Consider the following 11,856-nt stretch of genomic DNA (forward strand, 5'->3'; position numbering starts at 1 on the left):
CTGTGCTATAATCGGGGCCGGATTTACTCCATCTGCTGCCCCAATGCCAGGTTCCTCAATGCGCCCCCTGTGTGCAGGCTGCATACAAGTTATCTCCGAGACATCACCGAGACCACTACAAAAACAAGCGGCAGCTTTCCCGCTGTACATTTAGCCGTGCTTGCCCAAAGCAGGGCTAAATGTAGAAAACAACTAGCCGCCCGGCACCCAGAACTACATGTCCCGGGAGTCGGGAGATAGGAATTCCACACCCCGGCTGCCCCTCTATTCTCTGCTGCCCCAAGGCTGGGCCTTGGTTGTCCTTGTGGGAAATCTGGCCCTGGCTATAATACTAAATTACGTTACAGTGCAGTACAATAGTACCTGTTTCTCTGATCTCTGCCTACCAAATGCACATAAGATGCTGCACAGAGCTTATTAGAAATTTTGGGTTCAGGTACCCTCTTGTTTTTAGTTTTTTTCCCTTGCACCTTGCAATTGTAAAATCAGTGTTACTTACAGCGGCTGCCGGAGTAGCGCAGGACCGCTTCCTGAGTGCGCGCCTCCCCTGCGATGTTCTTGGCCGCGCACTGATAGATCCCTTTATCTGACTCTTGCGTGTTCTGAATCATCAGCGTCCCGTCGTGTAAAAGATTCAGCCGCCCGTCATAACTCATATCGATCTCGTTGCTGGAAGACAGCGAAGGTTAGAGATGGGAAAAAGAATTTGCCTGATTTTGCCTTCTTCTCACCAATTTATGAACCTTTGCATGAAATTCTAATATTTGTTCACTTAGAGCCCCTTTACCCAGAACAGCCACATGATTGTAAGGTAAAAGAAGACACATGGTCATCGGATCCTCTCAAAGACCTTTTTTACTTTAGAGACACATTTTAAACATTTATTTAGTAATCATTTAAACATTTTTCTTTATGTAAAAATTAAATTTTAAAAAATTATCTCTTTCTAGTTTTGGACTGAGTAGGCTTTCCTACTGCTGTCTATGCCCCTCCTTTGCTGGGAACAGTCATCCCTCTATTTGTCCTGGTGATAGAAAGGGACAGAAAATTGGTAAGGAAATCTTCCTAAGGGGAACAACCGGCATGGCGAAAACTGTTTAAAGCTGGCCGTATATTTATTGTCTTTGTTCAACCTGCAAACTGAATGAAAATAGAACAGATTCCTCCATCTTGGCCTATGAGCCGCCAGCCGCTGCCAGCTCCATCTGGCCCGTAGATGTTCCAACCAGCTCCTTCGATCTTCTGATTGATGGATGCCGGACGGCCAGCTTAAAAGGGGATTTCTGCTTACTTCAGAAAGATTATCCATTATTTTCTGTGGCGTGTTCAGGACTGGAAGTGAAAGGAACCCTCCCCAAACTTTGCAGGGGGTTCTACAACCCATCCCTAGTCTATGATTTATAACTTAAAAAAAAAAAAGGTTTTAGCTATATATACTTTATGTACGTTAGGTTTATGTAATCACTTAGTTAAAAAAAACAGGTAACTCTAGCACTCCAGCTGTGGTGAAACTACATATCCCTTCATGCCTGTTGCTGTCAGTCTTGTAATGCCTTACTGGACTTGACGTTCCACAACAGCTGGAGTGCTGAGGTTGCCTACCCCTGACCCATACCCCACAGACTACTGACTGTCTATGATTGGTCCCAGGCAAGTTAGAGTCGCAGCATCAGTTCCCTTCATGGGGGCATCCTGAATAATATTGACAGCATTTATGACAGGCATGGATAGGGGGCAATCTGACATGTAGGTATCTCTTACAATAGGTATTAGTGCCAATGCCTTATAGCGCTTTTCTCACTCACTGCAACACTCACTTGTTATGTATCCATCTGATGTCAGGTTTGGGATTCCCCTCGGCTCGGCAGATAAAATAAACGGTATTTCCAAGGACGACATCTGCATCCCTAGGTTCTGATACAATTCGAGGCATTTCTAGAGGAAAAGGAGACCCCCATCAAAGGACAGATCACCAGTTCTGACAAAAACACAGTTGCAGTTAGGCCTGCAGAGCATTGCAAAGAAGGCATTCATGACAGGCATGGATAGGTGGCAATCTGACATTTAGGTACCTCCGGGAGTCATGCCTGTAGCTGTCAGTCTTGCAATGCCTCGTGGGATTTGTATTTCCACAACTTTGAAAATGCCAAGGTTGCCAACCCTTGAGTTAGAGCAGGGGAGGGCAACTCCGGCCCTCCAGCTGAGCAGAAACTACAAATCCCAACAAATACATACATTTGTGGTTCCAGGGTTGCCTAACCCTGAGTATAGAGAGAAGGGGTAAGAACTTCTATGTTTTAATTGCTTTCTGTACCTTCCAGTCCATTTAGGACTCCATTTCAGTGCCACCGAGACAGGAAGTAAGTAAGGAAAGCCTATAAAATGGGATCAGAGAGCAAAATATAAATCTTATAGAAAATGTATATTTCTTTATTCTATCCCAAACAATTGGCTGGAGTCAGAACTGAACAGTTGTCTCTCTTCTGGCCACAGGTACAGAAAAAGGAAGAAGGGAGCTGTAATCATAAGAGGTCTCCCGCAATGGTAGAGGGTTTCTTGCCCTCATTATGAAAATCAAATCCTTCATATACTCCAATTAAAGGAAAAAGACAATGTCAATGTGTAATATCCCAAACCCTCAGCTCACCGCAGTTAAACTGATCCGCAGGGAGGGAGCTCACAGACTTTGCTCGCAAATGCGTTGGATGTTCGCACGTGGCAGCCGTCAGCGTGCTGCTCCTCTCTGTGAACTTCTTCAGGAGGTCCCCCAGCCACACCAGCTCACAGTCGCACACCAAGGGGTTGGAGTCCAGGCGCCTGGACACACACAGAGACACAAACTATAAAAATACTTTCTGGTTGGATGCGGGTAGCTATTAAAGAACTCCAGGGACAGACACTCGGTCTCTATTCAAGTCCAGCATTCATTTGTGAAATCTCTTTCTTTCAGCTGTCCTTATGCTGCCACATACAAGATGACATTTAAAGCTGAATTCAGGAACAAGCAAATATCTGTATCCATGTGTATTCTTCCTTGAATCTTGGTGAGCTTTGTGTATTTCTTCCAGATCTGTGCAGTAATCCAGTGCGACACTTCCTGTAATAAAGACCACTCACTGCGCTGCTCTCTTTCTTTGTGCAGGGTGACTGGTCTTGTCTCCGCCCCCTCATGTAATAAACACCGGTCACTACTGCTCTCTGTCCTTGTGCAGGGTGACTGGTCTTGTCTCCACCCCCCTCCTGTAATAAAGACCAGTCACTGCTGCTCTATCTCCTTGTGCAGGGTGACTGGTCTTGTCTCCACCCCTCCTGTAATAAAGACCGCTCACTGCTCTCTATCTCCTTGTGCAGGGTGACTAGTCTTGTCTCCACCACTCCTGTAATAAAGACCGGTCACTGCGGCTCTCTCTCCTTGTGCAGGGTGACTGGTCTTGTCTCCACCCCCCTCCTGTAATAAAGACTGGCCACTACTGTTCTCTCTCCTTGTGCAGGGTGACTGGTCTTGTCTCCACCCCCCTCCTGTAATAAAGACCGATCACTGCTGCTCTCTCTCTTCTTGTGCAGGGTGACTGGTCTTGTCTCCGCCCCCCCTCCTGTAATAAAGACTGATCACTGCTGCTCTCTCTCTCCTTGTGCAGGGTGACTAGTCTTGTCTCCACCCCCTCCTGTAATAAAGACTGATCACTGCTGCTCTCTCTCTCCTTGTGCAGGGTGACTAGTCTTGTCTCCACCCCCTCCTGTAATAAAGACTGATCACTGCTGCTCTCTGTCCTTCTGCAAGGTGACTGGTCTTGTCTCCGCCCCCCTCCTGTAGTTATCATTAGTGGGTGGGGCCTGCTGGGTCCCTCCTACAGATCTGGTCTCTGCACAGGCTATGTACAGCACAGTGACTATGTCAATGCTACTTTTAGCATTAGGTAAGTGGTTTTCTAGTCTTTATGGATATTGTAGAATATATTTCAATGAAAATGTTTGTGCCTGGAGTTCAACTGTAAACTTTGTCTGGCGATGGCATGTATGTTGATAAGAGGGGTGAGAGCTGCTTAGGTGAGCTTCCAGTCTGAAGGAAGCACAGGGCAGGTGGCAGCAGTATGGTAAAGGGTGCGGTGCAGTGGCACATTTGTATAACTGCAGGCACTAGAAGTGTATAGTACAGCTAGGGTAGGGAGAATCACAGGAGCACAGGAAATGTTTGAGAGCCTGTTCTAAACACATTTCAATGCTACTATTTAGCATTTGCGGCAGAGTCGCCCATTACAATGCACACTTTTGGGGCAAAAAACAATCAACTTACAGACGGGTCAGTGATGGCAGCTGAGAGAAGGTCCCTGGCTGAATCCTGGAGATCCGGTTATTGTGCAGGAACCTGCGGAGGCAACGGGACATTCACATGGAGCCAAGTTCATGAAATAATTCACAAGCCCTGAGCCGCTGCCATCACTTACAGTCTCTCCAGCTTTGGCAGATCCCCGAACGTGTCGGCATCCAGAGTCTCCAGGTGGTTGAAGTGGAGATACCTGATGGAGAGGAAGACAAATACAGAGGATGAGCTGGGTGAACTGACAGCAACACATCTACCAGGCTACGACAGCAGCAAAATTACGAAATGCATGGATGTGTTTCTTAATGCACAAGTATAACTGGCTAAGAATATTATTGAGGAACACTGAAAGATTGGTGACCCAAAGTGATTTCATCTTTCACTGCATTATTGTGGGAACCATTTAGGCCTTAGTTACCAATGTGTTCAACTTTTTCAGCCACCAATCTCCTGAGAGTAAGAATTATTGACAATCAATTGTTGATACGGTGCTGTCTGCTATACTCACAGCTGTTCCAGTGAGCCCAGCCCATGGAAGGCATTGCTCTGTAAGGTGCGAATTTCATTCTTGTACAGGTATCTGCAAGAAAACATAAAGAATGAAGAGTGAGTCTGGATACATGGTCATCGGTGGGAAGAATGATGTCTGCAGGAAAGACAATAAACAAGGGGACACAGAGTAGGATGCAGTAATAGGTGTTGACATGGATGAAGAGGGCGTGATAGAGGCCACGGACCTTAGTGAGAAAGAGGACAATGTTGATAAGATCCGGGGTACTAGAGGTAGAAAAATGGGGAGGTGAAGGACAAGAGATTTAAATTAAAAGCCAAAGGGCATAGGCAGAAGGAGAAAAAAACAGGGAAGGAATAGGGAAGAAGGACAGTAAGGAAGGATGGGCCAGGTAATAGGGAGAATGGAAGGCAGAAGGAGCTAGAGGTCTGGGTATAATGACCTATAATGTATATAATGTATGATGAATCAGGAACCAGGGATGCAGGGAGAAGGGTGAACAGGAGAGAATGTGAATACATGGACAGCAAGGAACGAGAGCCAGGGATAAGGGAATAATGAGGAGAAAAGAAGCCACAGATTTAGATATAACGACATAATGACTACAAGGTTAGCAGGTAAATGGAGTCAGAGACCTGAGGATAACCAGGAGAACATATGACTAGAATGAGAAAAAGTCAGGGAACTGGGTGGAATGAGGAAAACCAGGAGAAGACATGACAAAAAAGATAGCATGGAGAGGAAGACAGAGACCGGGGTAAAATAAGGAAAGGAAATAACTAGATGGAGAGAATGTCAGGGAATCGGGTAGAAGGAGAAAAAACAAGGAGGATATGACTAGAAGGAGAGAAAATCAGGGAATCGGGTAGAAGGAGGAAAACCAGGAGAGGATATGACTAGAAGGATAGCATGGAGAGGAAGATAGGGACCAGGGTAAAAGAAGGAAAACCAGGAGGGGATATAACTAGGAGAGGAAGTCAGGGAATTGGGTAGGAGGGAAACCAGGAGAGAATATGACTAGAAGGATAGCATGGAGAGGAAGATAGGGACCAGGGTAAAAGAAGGAAAACCAGGAGGGGATATAACTAGGAGAGGAAGTCAGGGAATCGGGTAGGAGGAAAACCAGGAGAGGATATGACTAGAAGGATAGCATGGAGAGGAAGATACGGACCAGGGTAAAAGAAGGAAAATCAGGAGGGGATATAACTAGGAGAGGAAGTCAGGGAATCAGGTGGAAGGGGGAAAACCAGGAGAGGATATGACATACGGAGAGGAAGTCAGGGAATCAGGTGGAAGGGGAAAAACCAGGAGAGGATATGACTATACGGAGAGAAAGCCAGGGAATCGGGTAGAAGGAGGGAAACCAGGAGAGGATATGACAAGAAGGATGGGATGGGTAGGATGGGGGCCATCACAACTATCAATTTGGCTCATCCCAAAGCACAATACACAATGCTGTACCTATAGAAACTGGCATGATGTATCATATGAAGCCACTACAGTTAAACCTAATCAGAAATGTCTTAATAGGGATACTAGTAAAGGGGAAAGCAGAGGAGAGGGAAGAACCAGTGAACAGGTCTGACTGACAGATGCTTCAAATTTTCCAGTTTCTCAAATGGTTTCCGAGAGAGCTGCTGGATACGGTTGTTGTTCAGCAACCTGCAATAAGCAAAAATAAGAAATCATGTAAAGCAATGACAATACAGCCCAGTACTAATATTCTCAGTCTAAATACATTACAAATGTCCCTATTAAACAACACAAATTACCCTACAGAGGGGGTTGTTCAACTCTGCTTGAGGGAGGGGGGCTTGAGAATGTTATTGATTCATTTTGCACCCTAATTATAGGTGTGGCATGAAGCATGTGCTCTCCTATGTGCCGCCAGCTCAAGATACATTCCCCCAGCCGCCTAGATAAGAGGTCCTTTCGCATAGCAAGGTTCAGCTGACTTTAAAACAAAGATGGAATATTCATATTCCGACATAAGACCACACATGCTTTAATCCGGTCTTTCAATAATCTGGCTCTGTATAATCTCTATTCCAATCGCATTTCAGAAAAAAATCTGAAGCATCGGCGAACACTACGGCCTTCCCTTTCCATCTAGTTTTCGCATTTGAGTCCAAGGGCAAGCAATTGATTTCGAGGAGCACCCAGAAGCAAAGCCCACCCTTTCTCAGAAGAGTGTAACAGGCCTGGCTGGTAATACCCCGAATCCTGTCCACAAGGGCACACACAATCCTACCTCCTGTCCATTTAAAGAGTAAGAACATCAGCATAGCCTTACAGAGTGTGAAGGTTGGGCAGCTTCTGGAGGGCTTCAGAACTGACCTCTCGGATACGGTTAAATCTCAGGTCCCTGTGGAGAGAAAAGTCAGAAAGGATTATATGGCGCTGCCCTGTATGATATAAACTGTAGGTTTCTGAACAGTGGTTTAGTGTACACCATCACTGTGACCTTGGTAGCACTGAAATACCATGCATACCCTCTGTTTCACCTCCCTGTATAAAGTAGGGATCACTACTTACCTGTGCACCAAACCTACCTCCAATACCTGGTGATCTGAACTCTGTCTGTAGTCACTCCTTAAATCGATAAAGTGGGCTGGTCAGTAACGTGGGCATCAGTCAGTGACCCTGCCTAGGCTGAGATGATACCATCAGTCTGCTGCAGGCAGGATAAAGCATTTCCTCAGTATACTCAGCTCCTGTTTTTAATTACAATTCCCATATGACAGGTTCTCTTTAAGGACCTAACTCCAGTCCAGTCAGGACCATTAGATGGTCAATGGTGGCCAACACTGGGCAGCTTATACCAGTGATCCTCCCACAGTGCCCAGGGCACCTTTACCACAGCCAATATATACCCTGGCAATGCTTTTCAGGCACTAGTGACCACCTCCAATTTATTGGTGGACAGAGCTTAGTGGGGTTTGTCCTGCCAGTATATTCAAGATAAAACTATTTTTCTTTTAGTTTTGGATAGAGTGTGTGAGGTGTCCAGCTGGGGTTCACCTCAATCCACACAGAATAAACTGTTCCTGGAATCCTGCCATGCTGGACACACTGCGGAACACACACTCCATCCTCATTGTGCATAATAGGGCTGCGTGCGAAACATGAAAACATTCAGTGACATCACCGATAAAGAACTCCATCTATTCTTTCCTAGCAGCACCAAACACTGGCAGCAAAAAGCTGTGCACAGAAGGTCAGAGAAAAAAACAGACAGCACGCTACAAGACGCTTTATGTAAGAGAGATTCAAACATTGTGAATGAATATGTGTATGTTTCAAGACATTGTCTGATGGTGTACTCTCTGCACTCCTCTCCTGTACATACTGCCCACTGCTATACCCTCTGCACTCTTCTCCTGTACATATTGCCCGCTTTTGTATCCTCCACACTCCTCTCCTGTACAAACTGACGTACCCTCTGCACTCCTCTACTGTACATCCATACTGCCCTCTGTCATACCCTCCACACTCCTCTCCTGTACATACTGCCCCGTCATACCCTCCACACTCCTCTCCTGTACATACTGCCCCCTGTCATATCCCCCACACTCCTCTCCTGTGCATCCATACTGCCCTCTGTCATACCCTCTCCTGTACATACTGCCCTCTGTCATACCCTCCACACTCCTCTCCTGTACATACTGCCCTCTGTCATACCCTCTGCACTCCTCTCCTGTACATACTGCCCTCTGTTATACCCTCTGCACTCCTCTACTGTACATAATGCCCTCTGTCATACCCCCCACACTCCTCTCCTGTACATACTGCCCTCTGTCATAACCTCCACACTCCTCTACTGTACATACTGCCTCTTTTTGTACTTCTCTCCTGCACATACTGCCCCCTGCCGTACCCTCTGCACTCCTCTCCTGTACATACTGCCCACTGCCGTACCCTCGGCACTCCTCTCCTGTACATACTGCCCCCTGTCATACCCTCGGCACTCCTCTCCTGTACATACTGCCCACTGCCTTACCCTCTGCACTCCTCTACTGTAAATAATGCCCACTGCCGTACCCTCTGCACTCCTCTCCTGCACATAATGCCTACTGCCGTACCCTCTGCACTCCTCTCCTGTAAATAATGCCCACTGCCGTACCCTCTGCACTCCTCTCCTGTACATAATGCCTACTGCCGTACCCTCTGCACTCCTCTCCTGTACATAATGCCCTCTGTCATACCCTCCACACTCCTCTCCTGTTAATAATTTTCAACTGCCGTACCCTCTACACTCCTCTCCTGTACATACTGCCCCCTGCCGTACCCTCTGCACTCCTCTCCTGTACATACTGCCCACTGCCGTACCCTCGGCACTCCTCTCCTGTACATACTGCCCCCTGTCATACCCTCTGCACTCCTCTCCTGTACATACTGCCCACTGCCGTACCCTCTGCACTCCTCTCCTGTACATACTGCCCCGTGTCATACCCTCTGCATCCCTCTCCTGTACATACTGTCCACTGCCGTACCCTCTGCACTCCTCTCCTGTACATACTGCTCTCTGCCGTACCCTCGGCACTCCTCTCCTGTACATACTGCCCCCTGTCATACCATCTGCACTCCTCTCCTGTACATACTGCCCCCTGTCATACTCTCCACACTCCTCTCCCATACATACTGCCCCCTGTCATACCCTCTGCACTCCCCTCCTGTACATTGGACCATTAGAGCCTGCAAGGCATTGCAACCATGAGTACATCATGCGCGCATTGTGCACCTAGTATGCTTTACCTTGCACTAGGTGCATTGCCGTTTTATTTGAATGGCACCCCAACAGCACAACATGCGGTATTTCCCGTGTGTTGAGTAATAGTAGTGCATGCACTGCAATGCATGACCGCCTGGAAGTGAGTTGGGGTGCCATTAGTATGATGCATTAAACACACAGGGGAGAATTTATCAAAACTGGAGCAGACAAACTCTGGAGCAGCTGTGCACGGCGACCAATCAGCTTCTCTCTTCAGTTTGTTCAGTTAAGAAAGGAAAATGAAAGAGAGAAGCTGATTGGTCGCCGTGCACAGCTGCTCCAGTTTTTGTCTGCTCCAGTTTTGATAAATTCCCTTCACAGCATCATGCAATTAACACAACGCTACGGTGTGAACGAACCCTAAATGAAGGGAGGAAAAATAAGAGATCTACCAGCCCAATCCACAGGTCATTAAATATTACTATAGGGCAACTCAGAATCACAATCAGGGGAATCCCCAATGACAGTGACTCCAGAAATCTGGAATCATTCAGCTCCATGTTACCTGTTCACTATCACTAAAGACGTGTTTTCGTTCTTATAATCAGTCACAGCTGGAAGTCAGATTCACCTAGCTCTTCAGGAAGCTGCAGCCTGATGACACGCAGACACACTTGCCGGATTCATATAATGATCATGGGGTGAATATTGAACATTTGTAAAAGAAATATGTACCGATGGCTTCTATTTAATGCTTCATTTATATTTGTGTCTGACGGATATGATGAAAATACCTGTTTATTGATCTTCTACATTATAGCAAATAATAATCATTTGTGTCATTAGAATTGATTTCATTTCTGCTGACAATAGAAGTTCTGTAAAAGGATTTCTAGCCAGTAGATATTGCAATGGCACCGGTTCTGTCAGTTTCAGATTCACCCAGGTATCTGTACCACGTGTGTGAATCTGAGGATATTTAGTCTGCTTCTCATAGATATAAGAAACTGTCTTTGTTCAAACTTGGCACCGGTCTTTGTAAATTGCCCTGAATATCCGTAACTGACCCTTTTGCTGATAAGAAAATTCCCCTCTTGGTGATCGATGTACATTGGAAGGATTGCAAGAAACGTTTCAGATTTCTACCTGTCTATGTTCTGAAGAAGAAGCCGTTTGTCCCACCTTGTTCTCTCCAGACTGCTTCCTGGTGCACCTTCTGTGTTCTAATGAGATAGGTTGCAAGGTTGCAGTGTTGGCTTCCCTTTAGGGCAGGACCCCACCATTTTCCAGACCAGATCTGGTCCAGAAAATGGTGCGAACCTGCCGCAGTTCGAGTGCATTCCAGACCAGAAAAAATGAGACATGCAGTATTTTTCTGGTCTGGTCTGGAACGGACTGCGCTGGTGTGAACAGAGGCCAGAAAAAGCATAGGGATACATTAAGATGCATTTTGGGTCCGGAAACAAACTGCTCTGGTCTGGAGATGATCTGGATGTGGTGTGAATGGGCCCTTCGTAATAATTAACCCCTTAGGGCTAGTTTAAACCAGCCAATTGGGGCCGGAATGCACTAGATCGCATTGCAGCCGGCTCACTTTGTTTTGGGGCGGGAGGGGGCGTGGTGGTGCACTGAACTTAATGGCACCGTAGCCACGCCCTCCGGCCGCACTAGAACGCAAGGCACATCAATGCCTGCGGTCCGGTCAGAAAAAACGCTGCAAGCACTATTTTTCTGCCCGGACCGCACCGGAATTCAGGCATTGATGTGCCACGCGTTCCCATGCGGCCTATCGCATTGTGGCTGCGATGCCATTTACTTCAATGCACCGCCGCGCCCCCTCCCGCCCCGCAACAAAGCGTGTTGGCCACAATGTGCTCCAGTGCGTTCCGGGCCGGGACACACTGTGACTGGTGTGAACTGGCCCTTAGGGAGTATCTTGCCCAAAACTGAAATTCCTATTGCGAGGGATGCCTACAATGTTTACTTTGTGCAGAAAATCAGTGGGCCAATCACAGAACCAGGAGGAGACACTCCAGGTTTCCACACTGAATTGGATTTTTTTTAACAGTTTTAGAAAATGACAGTGGCTGCAGGTTAAAATGGAAAAATACACACGCTACAGCACAGCACACCCAGCATGCAGTATTGTGTGCTAGGTGCATTGCCGTTCATTGGAATGGCACCCCTCCCAGTAGGCGTGCAGCGCAGCATGGCGTACTGCAATACCATGCACTATATGTAAGAAAAGTGATGCAAATGACAAAATGTGCAGAAATGTTATATGTTATTCTTTCCTAAAGTCTTATCTGTACG

The 11,856-nt window shown here is 46.8% G+C and overlaps 1 protein-coding gene across 1 annotated transcript in view; it reads right to left on the bottom strand.

The window, feature by feature from the left end:
• The window catches only part of LOC108790035 (peroxidasin homolog), a 36,171-nt gene that overhangs the window by 20,601 nt on the left and 3,714 nt on the right, over window positions 1-11,856 (bottom strand). The window contains exons 2-9 of the mRNA XM_018560212.1: window positions 7,126-7,197; window positions 6,423-6,494; window positions 4,830-4,901; window positions 4,446-4,517; window positions 4,295-4,366; window positions 2,648-2,817; window positions 1,818-1,935; window positions 500-669 (exon numbers count right to left, since the gene is read on the bottom strand). Of these exons, the coding sequence (XP_018415714.1) occupies window positions 500-669; window positions 1,818-1,935; window positions 2,648-2,817; window positions 4,295-4,366; window positions 4,446-4,517; window positions 4,830-4,901; window positions 6,423-6,494; window positions 7,126-7,197 (818 nt within the window). The remainder of the gene's footprint in view (window positions 1-499; window positions 670-1,817; window positions 1,936-2,647; window positions 2,818-4,294; window positions 4,367-4,445; window positions 4,518-4,829; window positions 4,902-6,422; window positions 6,495-7,125; window positions 7,198-11,856) is intronic.

The sequence above is a fragment of the Nanorana parkeri genome, unplaced genomic scaffold (genome assembly GCF_000935625.1).
Source record: "Nanorana parkeri isolate BGI_ZX_2015 unplaced genomic scaffold, ASM93562v1 scaffold17, whole genome shotgun sequence".
Lineage (NCBI taxonomy): Eukaryota > Metazoa > Chordata > Amphibia > Anura > Dicroglossidae > Nanorana > Nanorana parkeri.